Source organism: Siniperca chuatsi, linkage group LG9 (genome assembly GCF_020085105.1).
Source record: "Siniperca chuatsi isolate FFG_IHB_CAS linkage group LG9, ASM2008510v1, whole genome shotgun sequence".
In the NCBI taxonomy this organism is placed as follows: Eukaryota; Metazoa; Chordata; class Actinopteri; order Centrarchiformes; family Sinipercidae; genus Siniperca; species Siniperca chuatsi.
In genome coordinates this window covers 369,034-388,469 of record NC_058050.1, presented here as the reverse complement: position 1 = coordinate 388,469, position 19,436 = coordinate 369,034, and the positions used below count along the sequence as shown (strand labels likewise).

The 19,436-nt window shown below is 49.4% G+C and overlaps 2 protein-coding genes across 6 annotated transcripts in view; both read left to right on the top strand.

The window, feature by feature from the left end:
* Window positions 1-623: 623 nt before the first annotated feature.
* On the top strand, window positions 624-17,016 carry pi4kb (phosphatidylinositol 4-kinase, catalytic, beta). Of its 5 annotated transcripts, none has more exons than XM_044206733.1 (13): window positions 624-781; window positions 4,971-5,643; window positions 6,134-6,499; window positions 6,867-6,911; window positions 8,506-8,733; window positions 9,061-9,288; window positions 10,452-10,561; window positions 10,967-11,071; window positions 13,190-13,313; window positions 13,465-13,730; window positions 13,879-14,011; window positions 16,042-16,162; window positions 16,281-17,016. In XM_044206733.1, the coding sequence occupies exons 2-13, from the start codon at window positions 4,999-5,001 to the stop codon at window positions 16,460-16,462; spliced, it is 2,553 nt and encodes an 850-aa protein (XP_044062668.1). In that variant the 5' UTR covers window positions 624-781; window positions 4,971-4,998; the 3' UTR covers window positions 16,463-17,016. The 5 variants fall into 5 exon arrangements, with proteins under 5 accessions (XP_044062668.1, XP_044062670.1, XP_044062671.1 ...); XM_044206734.1 differs by lacking the exon at window positions 624-781 and adding an exon at window positions 3,970-3,987; XM_044206735.1 differs by lacking the exon at window positions 6,867-6,911.
* Window positions 17,017-18,825: 1,809 nt separating this feature from the next.
* myo1eb (myosin IEb) overlaps window positions 18,826-19,436 on the top strand; it is a 25,429-nt gene continuing 24,818 nt past the window's right edge. The window contains exon 1 of the mRNA XM_044206720.1: window positions 18,826-19,314. Within this exon, the coding sequence (XP_044062655.1) occupies window positions 19,312-19,314 (3 nt within the window). The 5' untranslated portion in view covers window positions 18,826-19,311. The remainder of the gene's footprint in view (window positions 19,315-19,436) is intronic.

Sequence of the window (19,436 nt, the reverse complement as noted above, 5' to 3'; positions counted from 1 at the left end):
AAAATGGTCTGAGAACTCCGAAATTTAAGCTACTCTGTGTTACTTAAGCCCCGCCCTCAGGGAGGAGTCTACCTGAGTATCTGTTGATTAGCTAGTTTCACCTGAAACTGACCTAATTGTTAATAAAAGAAAGGAATTTGATTTAACAGAGATTCATTTAGTTTCACAAATGTACTTTCCTGTCCATCAGAGAGGAAAATTATCTTCAGCTCACCAAAACACAAGAACGCGAAAGATATAAAACATATCGAACAAATGCGGTGACAATAATATAAATACAAAACGATATAAAACACACGAGCGAAAGTGTAAATAAAATACTTAAAACAGAGCATCGTTTCACTTCCAGTGACAGCCGTCAGATAAATGCAACAAAAGTACAACATTATCTGAAATGTAGTGAAGAAAAGACAAGATCAGACTTTATTGATCCTCAGACATGTAGAGTGAATACACACTATACAGTAATACTGCAGTACTATAATACATATAATGGAAGAGAATGGTGTGATATAACAGTACGATAATAATATAGTATTATTACCTGGTGATATAAGTTATACTGTAAGATTTAAACTGCACCTGGTGGTGAGTCTGGCTCCTCTCCGGTCCGGCAGGTGGCGGCGCTGCACCTGAAGCCGACAGGAAACAGCAGAAGAAGAACGAGAAGGCGCCCCCTGCTGGATGTTAGCAGTTGTTGACATGAAGAGCGAAGAGAGTATCAATGGAGGAGACAAACTGGGAATAAAACATTATTTCAGACCCACTAAGCTGTAACCAGGTAAGAGCTGCTCACCTGCGAACACAGACGCGCCACTGAACCTGAAGAACCAACCCGTGACTGCGACGGAGCTAACGTTAGCTTAGCATACAGCTTTATAAACAGCTGATTGGAGTTAGCAACAGTTGCCGGCTAACGCTAACATGAACCCGTGAAACACGAGCTAACATTAGCTAACATTAGCTAACCCCGCAGAGTGAACGGACGTTCAGTGTAGCTTGTAGCTAGTTAGCTAACGAGCATTCAGTTGAATGTGTAAGCTAACCAGCTACAGGCTGATGCTAATGGTTAGTCAGTTGGTTAACAGTAGCTGCGTCCTCTACAGAAAGCTAACGGTCTGTTTATTATAACTGAGCTTTAGGCTAAAGCTAACGCTACAGCCGCTTCGTGTTAACTGTGGGTTAGCTTTAATTAAAAGCTAACGAAAGCTCGTGAGCTTTAAGGTTTATTTTCTGTCTCTGTCCCCTCCAGTCTGAGTTAGCTTTGTGCTAAGCTAGGCTAACGTCAGCTGACTCTTGGCGCACAGCTAATAAGAGGATTATCGGACTGTAGGAGTCTTTAAATATGTTTTAGTGGAGTTTGAAGTTCCATCTTTAAATTTTAATCATCAGCTCGAGATGTTCTGTTATCAAAGGACGCTTCACGTGCTCACAACAAAGCGCACGTGAGGTATTTGGGATTGCTCTGTTGTCTTTTGGCAGTGCTGCTGCGCAGGTGATGGAGGACCCGGTCCTCCTGCGGTCCGGTGATGGAGGACCCGGTCCTCCTGCGGTCCGGTGATGGAGGACCCGGTCCTCCTGCGGACCTGTGATGGAGGACCCGGTCCTCTGCAGCTTCAGCACTGAGCTCACACATCAGATCCTCAGCGTGACTTTGTGTTGGAGTTGGTGTCTTCAGCGTGAGGCTGTCCCTCCACAGAGGACGTGGTAGGCGGACATGTCAGCTGACAGCTGACAGCAAGCTGAAGTAAAGAAATGCCAACGAGACACGAGTTTATTTTTACACTGTAAAATGTCCTGATCGGCACATTTCTGTCATTTCTGTAGTAAAAAAAGTAAATTAGGGGAACCGGATCAGACATGTTTATGGGCTGTGCAAAGGAAATGACTGTCAGCAGATTCTGTATCAGAATAATGATGATAATAATAAACCACTTCAGTACGAGGCAATAAAACCAGGGGTCTTTTCCAGAAACCGGTTTAGAGAAAACTCTGGGTCAGTTACCGTAGTAACGGTCTCTGGGTCAGTTACCATGGTGACTTAAACTCTGGGTCAGTTACCGTGGTAACGGTCTCTGGGTCAGTTACCGTGGTAACTTAAACTCTGGGTCAGTTACCGTAGTAACTTAAACTCTGGGTCAGTTACCGTGGTAACGGTCTCTGGGTCAGTTACCGTGGTAACTTAAACTCTGGGTCAGTTACCGTGGTAACGGTCTCTGGGTCAGTTACCGTGGTAACTTAAACTCTGGGTCAGTTACCGTGGTAACGGTCTCTGGGTCAGTTACCGTGGTAACGGTCTCTGCGTCTCCTCTCGGCGCCGACTCGCGTCAGTCAGCCGGTTTCAGCAGGACTTGAACAGCGTTTCACCGACTGTTTAAATTCTCTGCGTTTGTTGAAGCAGCTGAAACGAAGCCGAACGCCGTTGATCCCGAAAGTCTAAACTTCGACTGTATTTGAACCTCGACGGCGTTTCCAGAGCGAACGCGTTGTTTCCGGACCGGACGGAGAGCGGACGGTCTGGTCTCTCTGTCTCTGATCGATACGTTTCGTCTCCGGCTGATTAAAGCTGAATAACGTGTTTAAATGTAAAGTGACAGTCAGACTGCACGTCTTCATCGCCACCAAGGAAACGGTCGCCTGGGAAACGACGAGTTAAAGGAATAAAGCTCTGGCAGTTTCCCGCTCGGACTCGGCTCTTTGTTTGAAGGCGCTCAGTCTGCACACGCAGGCGTTACCGTCTCCACGACCACCGGCTTACAGCCGAGGCTCGGCCCTGTATTCACCTGTCGCCATGGTGAACCGCAGTGATCGCAGACAGTCAAAGTAAAGTGAAAATACAAGAAACTGTTCAGATTCTCAGTTAAACTGAGACGTTTGTCACATTCACATAAATTGACAGATTATTGATGAAAACAGTCACGAGTTGCAGCGCCGTGTTGAACCACTGTGACCTGCTTCACATTTCTGTATAATTTAAACATTTATTATTTATTATTTATTTAAATAATGTAAATAACCTCAAATCCGGCCTGGCGGTTTTGAACGCTCTCCTCGCTCTCTGCGGTGTAATCTGGAGCCTGTAATCTGCTCAGTGGGATTACAGCCGTCTGGCTGCACTGTGTTTATCTCTTCTGGACAGAGACTCCAGATGTTGTACCTGGACTCTCCCAGTTTGGGGGTCACAGCCCCCAGTGCTCCCATCACCACCGGCACCGCTGTCGCTCCACATCTTTTCTAGCTCCTCTCGCAGCCCTCGGTGTGTTTCCAGCTTCTCGTGTCTTCTTCTTCTTGACGCTGCCGTCGCTCGGGATTATTACGTCTATCTCCGCTGCCTTCTTCTGCTGTTTGTCGATCAACACGATGTCTGGGTGGTTAGCCATCACCTGTGTGTCAGTCTGGATCTGGAAGTCCAACAGGATCTCAGCTCCTTAGGAGGTGTCTTCCAGTTTGACCCTGGGACCTCCAGCCCAAACTCATGGCAGCTGTTCCCGTACACTCTGCCAGCCACTGGCTTATGGCGGTCCATGTACGCTGCTCCTGCTGCTTCTTACACCCTGCTGTTATGTGCTGAACCGTCTCAGGTGCGTCTCTGCACAGTCTGCACCTGGGGTCCAGGCTGGCGTGGTCGACCCCAGCCTCTGTGGATCTTGTACTGAGCTGCCATGATTAGTGCTTCTGTGCGGTCCTTTAATCCAGCCTTTTCCAGCCACTGGCAGGATTTCTCTATCAGCCACTTCATCTTCATCTCTCGGTGGTACATGCTCCATGATGGTTCCTTCTCCTCCTCCTCCTCCTCCTCCTCCTCCTCAGGTTTCTGCTGCCTGAGGTATTAACTCAGCTGTTCATCATTGGGGGCCATCTTCCTGATGTACCCCTGGATCTTTGTAGTTTCGTCCTGGACTGGGACACTGAGTGAAGTTTAGAAAGAACTGAGACATCAGTCAGTGTCAGTCCGCCTCCCTCTGCTGCGGCTGCGACTCACTGCAGGTAAGTTACCTGGCGGAGGGGGAAGGGGCTGCTTTGTCTCAGTCAGCAGGAAGTTTACAAGATTTTGCCAAATTTTAAGATTCGTGACAAACTAAGAAACAGTCCGACTGCATGCAGGCGGCCTCGTTTGAGCTTGTTTGTAGCAGTTCGCAGTTAGCCGAGCTAGCTCGCTGCGGACAGAGCAGATTAAAATGTCACTTTCTACATGTTCGTCGATAAAGTATTGGCTTTTTACTCGCAAGGTTTTATTGCACTCACAGTAACGAGTAATCGAGTCGACTCGAGTGATCTCCACCGCCTCTCCGCTGTTCGCTGACTTCACTTCCTTTTCTGCCACTGAAGTATAAAAGCAAACAAGCTGCTACTTTTACAGTTAATTTAACTCCTGTGGTCTCAGAATTAGAAGGCAGTTTGAGTTTAGACATAATTCACTAAAATCAAAGACTGACACACGAGAGGTTTGTTTTCAGTTTGATTCCAGAGGAGATTTTAGATTACATCTGTTTTACATGGCTTTATACGGCTAACGTCAGCGTTAGCTTCTCCAACGGGCTAACGTCAGCGTTAGCTTCTCCAACGGGCTAACGTCAGCGTTAGCGTCTCCAACGGGCTAACGTCAGCGTTAGCGTCTCCAACGGGCTAACGTCAGCGTTAGCTTCTCCAACGGGCTAACGTCAGCGTTAGCGTCAGCGTCTCCAACGGGCTAACGTCTCTTCCTGTTGGCTCGCAGACCTGAAGGACGTCTGCAGTTGGACTCTGTTCGGTGTCTTTATCTTGTTTGTCACGTTGAGGGCTGCAACTAACTATTATTTTATTGATTAATCTGCCGATTATTTTCTCGATTTATTGATTAATCACTTTGTCTGTAAAATAGTGAATAATGCCTAATTCAGTTTCCCGCTGTCCAAATGTCTTGTTTTGTCCGACCAACAGTCCTCTGACCTCTGATGACCTCTGACCTTTTCTCTCTCCGTCTGTTTCAGTGGAGGAGGGCGGAGCTTCCCAGCGGCCATGATGGAGGACACAGAGCCGGAGCTTTCCCCCGCCCCCTCTGATCAGAACAGCCCCTCCCCCTCCATCTCCTCCTCCCCGTCCCTGTCCCTCCCCTCCACCCCCTCGTCCTCCTGCGGCCCCCCCCAGGCCGTCACTCCTCCTCTGGGTGTCATCAGTGAGGGCGTTGGGGAGCTCAGCCTGGTGATCGATGCTGAGGTGGCCCACCGGGCGTGTCAGGAAGTCCTGCAGAAGGTGAAGCTGAAGCAGGTGGACGGTGATGTCACCGGCCAACAGAACGGGGAGGGGGCTGACCCGGAGCCCCCCGCCGCCGCTCTGAACGCAGCAGCGAAACCTTTGAAGATCCGCGAAGACGAGAACGACCCCGAGGGCCCGGCCCCCGGCTCGGTGAAGAGCGCCCGGCGGCGGCAGAGACACAATCCCTCCAAACAGTCTTGGCTGCTCCGCCTGTTCGAGTCCAAGCTGTTCGACGTTTCCATGGCGATCTCCTACCTGCATAACTCGAAGGAGCCCGGCGTCCAGGCGTACATCGGAAACCGGCTGTTCAGTTTCCCCCACGAGGAGGTGGACTTCTTCCTGCCGCAGCTGCTCAACATGTACATCCACATGGACGAGGACGTCGGGGACGCCATCAAGCCATACGTGGTGGGTGTGGTCTGGGCAGGGGGCGGGGCTTAACGGCATGTTGTTAAACCTGCGTCCAGCTTTGAATCTGCTTATTCAATCAGGCTACTCTTTCTTTGGATGTTTGAGTGTGAACTTTCATTCTGGTGGTAGTCTGACGAAAAGTTCCTTACTCAATGTCCACTCACTAGCCTTTTCTGGAACTTTCAGCCTCCTCTCATGGTCTTTATCAGTGGGGGGGGAGTTTGCTCAGTTTTCACAGAGATGGTCCAGTTCAAGTGTTAATATTATGCTTTTCCCCTTTCTTTTATTATGTTACATGTCTGTTGTAATCGGTTTGCAAAGTGAAAAAGTCAAGCCACCGAGTAAAACCGCCCAGAACGTCACAGGTTCAGAAGTGTTTCCTTCCCCTCTTCCTCTTTTCTTCCTCCTGTGCAGAACTTCAGCAGTTTTCTCATGTTGTAATATTTGAGTGTGGCCTGTGCCTTTAACCCCTGCGTGTTGTCTTCAGGTTCACCGCTGCAGACAGAGCATCTCCTTCAGCCTGCAGTGCGCCTGGCTGCTGGGCGCTTACTCCTCTGACATGCACATCTCCACCCAGCGGCACTCTCGAGGAACCAAACTACGGAAACTCATCCTGTCTGACGAACTCAAGCCTGCGGGGCCTCGAGCTCGCAGAGAACCCCTGACTCTGATGCCTTTCTGTCCCGTGACGCCCCCCGCCGCCGGCCCCGGGCCCCTGGGAGGAGAGCACAGCCTGTCGCCCTCCAAACGCACACATCAGCGCTCCAAATCGGACGCTACAGTCAGCATCAGCCTGAGCAGCAACCTGAAGAGAACGGCCAGCAACCCGAAGGTGGAGAGCAGCCAGGACGAGGTAACAGCCAGGCTCAGCTGACGCAGCACTGCTTAATGTTTATCTGAGCGTACCTGTACAGTGTTGACTGGCGCCGAGGCGAGCCTCGGACCAGGCCAGCGCTCTCTGACGAAAAACTAAATGAAAAGTAAGTTTAGTGTCCCGTGGTTTAAACTGCCGGTCCTGAAGTGTATAAAAGGAAGAAGGTCTTTAGGATTCTGATAATGTAGAAACATGTAGAACACCTTGATCAGGAGGTTTTAGTCACCTGCACCTGGTCTGCAAGGAGCAGAGAAATCTGGACACGTTAAACCAAACCTGAGTTTTTTAACGGAACCAGAACAAACTGGTCTCGTCCTCTAAACGCTCTGACCTCTGACCTCCTCAGGACAGCAGCTCCAGCTCCGACAGTCTGGAGTACGAGACTCGTCCCGTAAGTTCACCGGCGCCACGTCTCTCTCCCCGGGGTGCATTGTGGGAAATAAAGTGTGTGATTGGAGGCTGTGGGTTCTGGTTCTGGTTCTGGTTCTGGTTCAGATTGAGGGGAAGTCCCAGACGTTCAGCTCAGATGGAAATAAATAAAAACGTCCAAAACCCTGACGGAGCTGTGCGTCTGTGGACTTCAGTAACTCTTTGTTTCTCTGTTGGATCCAATCAGCTGTGGGTGAATCGGTCGGGACGCTGATGCCCCGCCCCCCTCGCCGCCTGACTCTGTGTTTGTGTGTCCGGTTTGATGCGGAAGGCGTTTCTAAGCTTAACCATGTCAGAGTAAGAACGTAAGTGGACGCCGGCAGGAGCAGCCGGTGGGACCGCCCACTGCGCCCCCGTGATAATCCTGCGGACGGGATGTTACACATTAACGTGGAGCAGCTGAGAGCTAAATATCTCAGCGCCGACAAACCGATCGATCGATCAAAAATGATCAGCAGGTGTTCGATCAAACCTTCACCTGTTCACCTGTCGGCCGAGGAGACGCCTGCAGAGACTAACACCACAAACACAGAGTCCTCTAAAAACTGTCTCTCTTTCTCCCTCCCTCCCCTGCCTCTCCCCCTCCCCCGCTCTCTCTCCCTCCCCTGTCCCCGTCTCTCTCCCTCTCCCTCCCCTGCCTCTCCCCCCTCCCCGTCTCTCTCTCCCTCCCCTGTCCCCCGTCTCTCTCCTCCCTGTCTCCCCTGCCTCCCCGTCTCTCTCCCTCCCTCTCCCCTGCCTCTCCCTGCCTCCCCTGTCTCTCCTGCCTCTCCCTGCCTCCCCGTCTCTCTCTCTCTCTCCCCTGTCTCTCTCTCTCTCCTCCCTCCCCCCCCTGCCTCTCCCTCCTCCCCGTCTCTCTCTCTCCCTCCCCTGTCTCTCCCTCCCCTGCCTCTCCCCCTTCCTCCCCTGTCTCTCCCCCTCCCCCCTCCCCCCTCTCTCCCCCCCCTCCCTCCGCTCCTCTCCCTCCCCTGTCTCTCCCCTCCCTCTCCCCTGCCTCTCCCCTGCCTCCCCTGTCTCTCTACCTCTCTCCCTCCCTCCCGTCTCTCCCTCCCCTGTCTCTCCCCTCCCCCTCCCCTGCCTCTCCCCTGCCTCCCGTCTCTCCCCTCCCCTGTCTCTCCCCTCCCCCCCTGTCTCTCTCTCTCCCCTCCCCCCTGTCTCTCTACCTCTCTCCCTCCTCCCCGTCTCTCTCTCTCCCCTCCCCTGTCTCTCCCTCTCCCTGCCTCTCCCCTTCCTCCCCTGTCTCTCCCCCCTCCCCTCCTCTCCCGTCTCTCCCTCCCCCCCCCTCCCGTCTCTCCCTCCCCTGTCTCTCCCCTCCTCCCCCCCTGCCTCTCCCCTGCCTCCCCTGTCTCTCTACCTCTCTCCCTCCCTCCCTCCCGTCTCTCCCTCCCCTGTCTCTCCCCCCTCCCTCCCCTGCCTCTCCCCTGCCTCCCCTGTCTCTCTACCTCTCTCCCTCCTCCCCGTCTCTCTCTCTCCCCTCCCCTGTCTCTCCCTCCCCCTGCCTCTCCCCTCCCTCCCCCTGCCTCTCCCCTCTCCTCCCCTGCCTCTCCCCCGTCTTGCAGCCGGTGCGTCTGGCTCCTCAGAGGGAGTTCATTAAGTCTCTGATGGGGATCGGGAAGCGTCTGGCCACGCTGCCCACCAAAGAGCAGAAGACCCAGCGGCTGATCTCAGAGCTGTCGCTGCTCAACCACAAGCTGCCGGCTCGCGTCTGGCTGCCCACCGCCGCCTTCGACCACCACGTGGTCCGAGTGCCGCACACGCAGGCCGTGGTGTTGAACTCCAAAGACAAGGTGACTGTGTGTGTGTGGACACCTGTATGCATGTGTGAAACACCTTGTATGTAAACGTGTAATCTGCATATATGCGTCATGTCAGACCGACTGGGAGCGGTATGTAGCCAAGATGGCTGCCTGGCTCGGCTTAAAGTCGCCAAAATGCTAAAAACACAGAGGTTTAAGTTCAATATTCATATATTCAACGAGGTCCATCCATCCACGTCACAGGTGTGGTTTTTACCTGAGGACGCTAATCCAGATATTCCTCTGACATCACACTCTGCTGTGACACGATGACCTCAGCCAGTCATGTGACCCGTGTTGACCTCTGTGACCCCTCAGGCTCCGTACCTGATCTACGTGGAGGTTCTGGAGTGCGAGAACTTCGAGACGTCCAATGTTCCGATCCGGATCCCGGAGAACCGGATCAGGAGCACTCGTTCTGTGGAGAACCTGCCGGACTGCGGCATGACAGCGGAGCAGAGAGCCGGCAGCTTCTCCACGGTCCCCAACTACGACAACGACGACGAGGCCTGGTCTGTGGACGACATCGGAGAGCTGCAGGTGGAGGTGAGAGGCCCGTCAGACAGGATGTGATGTCATCAGTGTCACAGGTGTTCTCAGACAGGATGTGACATTTCCTCCGCTTCTGAAATCTGCGTAGAACTTTAGGATTGGAAACAGTAGAAACGTGGAATATATCATGTGACCGTAATCCCTGAAAAATAATATTTATCACCTGAGATTTTCACCTGCCGCCGCCGTTTACCCTGCAGGTGCTACTGCCATTCCCTGCTCAGACTGAAATAACATCATGAAAGCGGCAGCTTGTTGTTCACCAGGAAGACGTTTTTACTTACTTCCATTTTTACTCCGGTCGGAAAATCCTGATCAATCCGGGAAAGTGCGATGGCTGATGGCTTGTTTCTTACACACCTGCTGCACCTGTTTCTGCAGAGGTGTTTGAGGTGGCTGTGATGTTTTGCCGTGTGTTTAGTCGCAGCTCGCCGGTCGCTTTAACTACGACGGGTTCCTGCACGCCTCTCACAGCGTTCGTATCCGCCCGTCATTCGCCGCACAGGCTTCACATCGGGCCAGTGGTCGTTCTGTAATCCCGACAAACAAACAAACAAACAAACGGCACCGGAAACTTTAACCTGATAATAAAAACTTTATTTATACAGGAACTTTCTAAATAAAGTTACAAAGTGCTTTAAATGGTTAAATCAACATTTCTGGACTACGATGTAATGAAAGCATGTCTGTCTGTCTGCCTGCCTGTCTGCCTGCCTGTCTGCCTGCCTGTCTGCCTGTCTGTCTGTCTGACTGCCTGTCTGTCTGCCTGCCTGCCTACCTGTCTGCCTGTCTGTCTGCCTACCTGTCTGTCTGTCTGCCTACCTGTCTGCCTGCCTGTCTGCCTGTCTGACTGCCTACCTGTCTGCCTGTCTGTCTGCCTACCTGTCTGTCTGTCTGCCTACCTGTCTGCCTGTCTGCCTGCCTGTCTGTCTGCCTACCTGTCTGTCTGTCTGCCTGTCTGTCTGTCTGTCTGTCTGCCTGTCTGCCTGTCTGTCTGTCTGACTGCCTGACTGCCTGTCTGTCTGACTGCCTGACTGCCTGTCTGTCTGTCTGCCTGTCTGTCTGCCTGTCTGCCTGTCTGTCTGTCTGTCTGCCTGCCTGTCTGTCTGTCTGTCTGTCTGTCTGTCTGACTGCCTGCCTGTCTGTCCCTCCTGCAGCTCCCAGAGATCCACACCAGCAGCTGTGATAACATCAGTCAGTTCTCGGTGGACAGCATCACCAGTCTGGAGAGCAAAGAGCCGGTGTTCATCGCTGCCGGAGACATCAGGTCTGTATGAGAGCGAGTCCGACGCAGTTAACGTAATCTAGTCTAGATTTTTGTCAGAACCCGAGCCCAGCGTGACCCTGCGGGTGTTCGCCCTCTAGTCTGTAAACACACACACACACACACGTTTTTAATATTTAATTTGAATCCACAAATCACGTTACAGTCTAGAGGATTCAGATATCTAACCTGTCACAGTCTGACCAGCTGTCAGTCATCAGTATATCTGATGTAACCGGAGCCTGATCCCGGGTCAGATTATCAAACACGCAGAACATCTTCCACACCTGTAAAACACCTGGAGACACGATGCAGCTGCCAGTCAGTCAGGTCGTTCTATGTAGAAGAACCTGCATCTTATCAAACAACAGATAATGTGTGTGTAACGCTGTCGTCCGCATGTTTTAGGCGGCGTCTGTCGGAGCAGCTGGCTCAGGCCCCCACCACCTTTAAACGGGACCCCGAGGACCCGTCAGCTGTGGCCCTGAAGGAGCCCTGGGAGGAGAAGGTCCGGTAGGTGAAGCTCAGGGTGGAAGGTTTTCCTCTAAATTCCCAGGAATATGCCGCTCTGTTCCCTGGAAAACCTTCACACATATATACTGTCAGCAGCACAGTGATGATCACACACACTGCTGTAACCACAAGTATATATTTCTGAGAGTATATATTTCTTCACACAGTCATCTGAAGCTCAGTTTTAATACGTCACACTGGTTACAGCAGTGTGTGTGATCATCACTGCGCTGCTGACAGGAGCAGGTTGTTCTCTTTCAGCTGCCACTTCGACTACTTTCAGTGCTTTTCCTTTTACATCTTCAACTTCAGCTAAAACTGTCTGACAGTATATATTTCACTATATATGTCTGACAGTATATATTTCACTATATATGTCTGACAGTATATATGTCTGACAGTATATATTTCACTATATATGTCTGACAGTATATATTTCACTATATATGTCTGACAGTATATATTTCACTATATATGTCTGACAGTATATATGTCTGACAGTATATATTTCAGTATATATGTCTGACAGTATATATTTCAGTATATATGTCTGACAGTATATATTTCACTATATATGTCTGACAGTATATATTTCAGTATATATGTCTGACAGTATATATTTCACTATCTATGTCTGACAGTATATATTTCTGATAGTATATATTTCTGACAGCATGTTTGTCTGACAGTATATATTTCTGACAGCATGTTTGTCTGACAGTATATATGTCTGACAGTATATATTTCTGTATATATTTCTGACAGTATATATTTCTGACAGTATATATTTCTGACAGCATGTTTGTCTGACAGTATATATTTCTGTATATATGTCTGACAGTATATATGTCTGACAGTATATATTTCTGACAGTATATATTTCTGACAGCATGTTTGTCTGACAGTATATATTTCAGTATATGTCTGACAGTATATATTTCTGACAGTATATATTTCTGACAGCATGTTTGTCTGACAGTATATATTTCTGTATATATGTCTGACAGTATATATTTCTGTATATATGTCTGACAGTATATATTTCAGTATATATTTCTGACAGTATATATTTCTGACAGCATGTTTGTCTGACAGTATATATGTCTGACAGTATATATTTCTGACAGTATATATTTCTGACAGCATGTTTGTCTGACAGTATATATTTCTGTATATATGTCTGACAGTATATATTTCTGTATATATGTCTGACAGTATATATTTCAGTATATATTTCTGACAGTATATATTTCTGACAGTATATATTTCTGACAGCATGTTTGTCTGACAGTATATATGTCTGACAGTATATATTTCTGACAGTATATATTTCTGACAGCATGTTTGTCTGACAGTATATATTTCAGTATATGTCTGACAGTATATATGTCTGACAGTATATATTTCAGTATATGTCTGACAGTATATATGTCTGACAGTATATATTTCAGTATATGTCTGACAGTATATATGTCTGACAGTATATATTTCAGTATATATGTCTGACAGTATATATTTCAGTATATATGTCTGACAGTATATATGTCTGACAGTATATATGTCTGACAGTATATATTTCAGCATATATGTCTGACAGTATATATTTCAGTATATATGTCTGACAGTATATATGTCTGACAGTATATATTTCAGTATATATGTCTGACAGTATATATTTCAGTATATATGTCTGACAGTATATATGTCTGACAGTATATATTTCAGTATATATGTCTGACAGTATATATTTCAGTATATATGTCTGACAGTATATATGTCTGACAGTATATGTCTGACAGTATATATGTCTGACAGTATATATTTCAGTATATATGTCTGACAGTATATATTTCAGTATATATGTCTGACAGTATATATTTCAGTATATATGTCTGACAGTATATATGTCTGACAGTATATATTTCAGTATATATGTCTGACAGTATATATTTCAGTATATATGTCTGACAGTATATATGTCTGACAGTATATATGTCTGACAGTATATATTTCAGTATATATGTCTGACAGTATATATTTCAGTATATATGTCTGACAGTATATATGTCTGACAGTATATATTTCTGTATATATGTCTGACTCTGTGTTTCCCTGCAGGAGGATCAGAGAAGGATCTCCTTACGGTCACTTTCCTAACTGGAGGCTGCTGTCTGTTATTGTTAAATGTGGAGACGACCTGAGACAGGAGCTGCTCGCCTTCCAGGTGCTGCAGCAGCTCAAGGTAACGCTGTGACATCACCAACATCACATGATCAAAACAGTAACAAACACAATATTAAGATAAAATAAAACTATTAGGTAATACATTTTCTTCTACATGTTATGTAAGTTATGAAATAAGAAACGTAGCTGTCGTCCTCCTCCGCCTGCAGTCCATCTGGGAGCAGGAGCACGTCCCCCTCTGGATAAAGCCCTACAAGATCCTGGTGTTGTCGTCGGACAGCGGGATGATTGAGCCCGTGATGAACGCCGTGTCCCTCCACCAGGTGAAGAAACAGAGCCAGCTGTCTCTGCTCGACTACTTCCTGCAGGAACACGGAGCTCCGACCACCGAGGCCTTCCTGTCCGCTCAGCGGAACTTCGTGCAGAGCTGCGCCGGATACAGCCTCATCTGTTACCTGCTGCAGGTCAAAGACAGGTGAGATGATGACATCACATGTCTGCCTCCACCTGCTCGCACACTTTGAGTCTGAAATGTTTGATTTGTTTATGATTTATTGCATTAGATAACAGTCTTTTTTTAACCTGATGATGTTGTGACTTCCCGCCCTCCTCTGTCCGCTCAGGCACAACGGGAACATCCTATTGGACGCTGAGGGTCACATCATCCACATCGACTTCGGCTTCATCCTGTCCAGTTCTCCCAAGAACCTCGGCTTCGAAACATCTGCCTTCAAACTCACCACAGAGTTCGTGGACGTGAGTTTATCAAGCTGAAGGCTTTCATGTTTTATCTTTAGCAGGTTTTCATCAGTCGTATAAAAGATCAGTGTCACAGTGATCCCAGAAAGGCTTCCACTTGCCACTGAGGAGGTTCTAGTGTTCCTGTGGGAGGTTCTAGTGTTCCTGTGGGAGGTTCTGGTGTTCCTGTAGTAAGTTAGTGTTCCTGTAGGAGGTTCTGGTGTTCCTGTGGGAGGTTCTGGTGTTCCTGTAGGAGGTTCTGGTGTTCCTGTAGTAAGTTAGTGTTCCTGTAGGAGGTTCTGGTGTTCCTGTGGGAGGTTCTGGTGTTCCTGTGGGAGGTTCTAGTGTTCCTGTAGGAGGTTCTGGTGTTCCTGTGGGAGGTTCTGGTGTTCCTGTAGTAAGTTAGTGTTCCTGTAGGAGGTTCTGGTGTTCCTGTGGGAGGTTCTGGTGTTCCTGTAGTAAGTTAGTGTTCCTGTAGGAGGTTCTAGTGTTCCTGTAGGAAGTTAGTGTTCCTGTAGGAAGTTAGTGTTCCTGTAGGAGGTTCTGGTGTTCCTGTGGGAGGTTCTGGTGTTCCTGTGGGAGGTTCTAGTGTTCCTGTAGGAGGTTCTGGTGTTCCTGTGGGAGGTTCTAGTGTTCCTGTAGGAAGTTAGTGTTCCTGTAGGAGGTTCTGGTGTTCCTGTGGGAGGTTCTGGTGTTCCTGGTGTTCCTGTGGGAGGTTCTGGTGTTCCTGTGGGAGGTTCTAGTGTTCCTGTGGGAGGTTCTAGTGTTCCCGTGGGAGGTTAGTGTTCCCGTAGGAGGTTCTAGTGTTCCTGTGGGAGGTTCTAGTGTTCCTGTAGGAGGTTCTAGTGTTCCTGTAGGAGGTTCTAGTGTTCCTGTGGGAGGTTCTAGTGTTCCTGTAGGAAGTTGGTGTTCCTGTAGGAAGTTGGTGTTCCTGTAGGAGGTTCTAGTGTTCCTGTAGGAGGTTCTGGTGTTCCTGTGGGAGGTTCTGGTGTTCCTGTAGGAAGTTAGTGTTCCTGTAGGAGGTTCTGGTGTTCCTGTAGGAGGTTCTGGTGTTCCTGTAGGAAGTTAGTGTTCCTGTAGGAGGTTCTGGTGTTCCTGTAGGAAGTTAGTGTTCCTGTAGGAGGTTCTAGTGTTCCTGTAGGAAGTTAGTGTTCCTGTAGGAGGTTCTAGTGTTCCTGTGGGAGGTTCTAGTGTTCCTGTAGGAAGTTGGTGTTCCTGTAGGAGGTTCTAGTGTTCCTGTAGGAGGTTCTAGTGTTCCTGTAGGAGGTTCTAGTGTTCCTGTGGGAGGTTCTGGTGTTCCTGTAGGAAGTTGGTGTTCCTGTAGGAGGTTCTAGTGTTCCTGTGGGAGGTTCTGGTGTTCCTGTAGGAAGTTGGTGTTCCTGTAGGAGGTTCTGGTGTTCCTGTGGGAGGTTCTGGTGTTTCTTTAGGAGGTTCTACTGGTCATGTTGGGTTTTATTTGACTTCAGCACCCATCTGTACATTAGATGATCTAGAGGAGGTTGGAGGGTCCTTCGGATGTTCTAGAGACACTGTGGAGGTTCTTGTCCTCACGGATCACCTTTATGCTGTGATTGTTGCCCCTGATCACACACAGTAATATAAGAACGTAGATCGGTTACTGTGGGTTTCACACTACAGGCCGACAGGTGAAATCTGACCCGAACTATAAATCCAGACCTACACCTGAGACCCGTGCGTGAGAGCAGCGTAGCGTCTTTAAGGAACAGGGCGGAGCATAATGTGAGGGGCGGAGCGAGCGGAGGCAAAGGTGAGTAAACGCACAGAGAAGGTTACAGCGTTGGCCTCCTGCTCGGCTACAGACCTCAGGAGGAGCGGCTGAGGACGACGGACGCAGAATAAACGTAATAAAATGACAGCGTGGACAATAAGACAACTGGAAATAGATTAGAACATGTGAAGAATATGGATCCAACAGACGGAACAGACGTTTCTGAAAAATATTAGCGAGACTTTGTTTATGTAGAGCTCGTATTATTGGTAAAAAACTGAAGCTGTAATGTGTGTGCGTGTGCGTGTGTGTGTGTCAGGTGATGGGCGGTCCGGACGGCGACATGTTTAACTACTACAAGATGTTGATGCTTCAGGGTCTGATAGCAGCCAGGAAACACATGGACAGAGTCCTGCAGATAGTGGAGATCATGCAGCAAGGTGAGGACACGCACACACTCACGCACACACACTCTCTGGTGTTCACATGACTGTACTGACCCCGCCCTCGCCCCCGCCCCCCGCCCCCCGCCCCCGCCCTCGCCTCTCGCCCCCACAGGCACCCAGCTGCCCTGCTTCCACGGCTCCAGCACCTTGCGAGGCCTGAAGGAGCGTTTCCACATGAGTCTGACGGAGGAGCAGCTGCAGCTGCTGGTGGACCAGCTGGTGGACGGGTCCATGAGGTCTCTCACCACCAAACTGTACGACGGCTTCCAGTACCTCACCAACGGCATCATGTGACCCGCATCACGTGACCCAGCCTGTGTGTGTGTGTGTGTGTGTGTGTGTGTGTGCGCGAGCAGCCGTGAACAAACGCAGACTGTCGACGGGCCGAGGAGGCTGATGATCTCGCCTGCAGCGACGGCGAGCCGCTCTGTCTTCTTCTTCTCTTCTTTCTCTTATTCCAGTTTCTTCTTCTCTCTCTCCGTCAGTTCAGTCTTTTTCTTGTTTTGTCGTCTTTTCTTTGGACGAATCTTCTGTTTTCTGTTTGTCTTGTTTGGTTTCAGCTCTTCTTCTTTTTCCATATTTGGGCAGACGTCCCTGATTGGCTGCTCAGCCGGACTCTTAGCCAATCAGAGAGCAGCCCAGTTTTAGTTTGAAATGTGAACACTCAGCAGGTGGACAGTTTTTACAGGTAGAAAGCAGGAAACCGAAGGAAACAAGGCGGCGTTCAGAGTCCGTCACCATAGAAACCGAAGCTGATGACTCTCCAGGACCATCCCGGTGTTTTTCATGTTTTAACTAACCAGCTGTAAACCAGTTTGACCCATTAAAACAAACCAGTGCGACCTGCAGGTCAAAGCTTCCTGTCTGTTGATCAACCAGAGATTATTTCCTTTGTTTTGTTTGAAGACTTTGTCACCTGACTGAATTTAACAAGTTTTTAAAGTTTTGGAAGTTTACAAAATCTAGTAAAGTACAACCGGTGTTGTAGTCGTTTTGTTTCCTGTCAATAAACTCATCAATAATCTGATCAGATCTGATCAGACGTCACCTCACGATCTCAGGACCTTTACACACACACACACACACACATCACGTGCTGATTATCTGTGGATGTTTAAAACTCGGCCGGAGTTTTGAGAGATGAAAGCGTGTCGAAGAAGATTTATAGAAAGTTAACAGAAATAAACTTTCCTGGAATTAAACTTTGTCATTAACCTCGGCCTCGTCTCGTGTTCGCCGCAGCCCGGCGACCGTCTCGTTCTCGGCGTTTTTCTCACCGAAACGTTTAAATCCGGACTGTGGCGGTTTGTGATCTGGATCAATAAAAGTTCACTGAATAAAACCAAACAAAGAGGAGAAACGTGTTTCAGCTCCACTGCGGCGGCGAAGCAACGGATCCAGATTTGGCCCAAAGGTCGCTCGCACTGAGGAGGAACGGATTAGAAGTTGGTGGTCAAAGGTCAACGGTCACGTGACCTCGAAACAGGTTTTTAGCCAAAATGTGAGAATGAAGTTCACACACACACACTGAGTGATCAATACCGAGCGCAGTGCAGCGTCATCGGAATCACGTGACTGCTAACAGCGAATCGGAGGCGCCTAGCTGCCCGTGAGGCTGCGAGTGATTTCACCTGCAAACACACCTTAAACCGTTTCTCCGAGTCCTCACTACACGTGTGCGGCGGCGCCTCCGGTGACATTCAGTTCCTGTGGGACAATAAAAGCTTCTGTCTTTGTTTTGTTTGTGTGACATTTCACAATAAAAGCACACGTCACAGGGTTGACTCCCGGTGGCGTGCTCGTCGAGGTGCGAGTGCGGCGTATAAAAGCACAAACGCTAAAATACACGCTTCCTGTTCTACAAAGTGGCGCTTTAAATGAGCTCCGCACCGCTGTTTACGGTTCGGTTCTGGCCTTGAAGCCTGTTAGGAACCTTATTCCGGCCCGGCTGTCTGCGGCGGGTTAACGAGTCATTTGGGGGGGACGCGGTTTACAACGTTATGAACCGGTTTTACCTGTCCCCGCTTCTCGAGGGCCGAGACCTGAGACCTCTGATGGTTTATTTTGGGAGGCTGACGGAAAATACACAAACAGTGAACGTACAGCTGCCTGTCTGTCTGTCTGTCTGTCTCTCTGTCTGTCTGTCTGCCTGCCTGCCTGTCTGTCTGTCTGTCTGCCTGCCTGTCTGTCTGTCTCTCTGTCTGTCTGTCTCTCTGTCTGTCTGCCTGCCTGTCTCTCTGTCTGCCTGTCTGTCTGTCTCTCTGTCTGTCTGTCTGTCTGCCTGCCTGTCTGTCTGCCTGTCTGTCTGCCTGCCTGTCTGTCTGTCTGTCTCTCTGTCTGTCTGTCTGCCTGTCTGTCTTCCTGCCTGTCTCTCTGTCTGCCTGTCTGCCTGTCTGTCTGCCTGCCTGTCTGCCTGTCTGCCTGCCTGCCTGCCTGCCTGTCTCTCTGTCTGTCTGCCTGCCTGCCTGCCTGCCTGCCTGTCTCTCTGTCTGCCTGTCTGCCTGCCTGCCTGCCTGCCTGTCTCTCTGTCTGTCTGCCTGCCTGTCTGCCTGCCTGCCTGCCTGCCTCTCTGCCTGCCTGCCTGTCTCTCTGCCTGCCTGCCTGCCTCTCTGCCTGTCTGCCTGCCTGCCTGTCTGTCTCTCTGCCTGCCTGTCTGCCTGCCTGTCTTTCTGTCTGTTTCCAGTTTGTGGGACAATAAAGTTAATAAAGTTAATTTTGAATCTTGAAAAATAAAGGGATGTTTGAAACGTGAATATAACGTAAGTGTAATTTCCTGGAGAGGAAATAAAATCGCTTGCAGTCCTGATGTTGGACACTTGGGGGCAGCGGAGCTCCAGCTGGTCTGTGTCAGGACTACATTTCCCAGAGTTCCACAGGGAGAAGGAGCAGGCGGGGCTTTACCTGCCCACACCTGCAGAGAGTTGAGAGACTGAAGGAAGAAAACCAGACAGGAAACAAAGTGAGAAGAAAATGTTGTTCGGATCAACAGAATCAGTCTGATTCACTGAACTGGACCCAACTGATCCGGACTGCTCTGATCCGGGTTCAGTCTGAGTTCCCCTGGATCCTGGATCCACCTGAGACTCTGAAGATTTCTCAACATTTACCTGAAGCAGGAAGTGAGAGCAGGAGGAGCAGCAGACATGGTGAGTTCCCTTCTATAACTTTCAACCTTTAAAACAGGAGAGAGAGATAAAACCTGGTCCTGGTTCTGGTCCTGGTTCTGGTCCTGGACCTGGTCCTGGACCTGGTCCTGGTCCTGGACCTG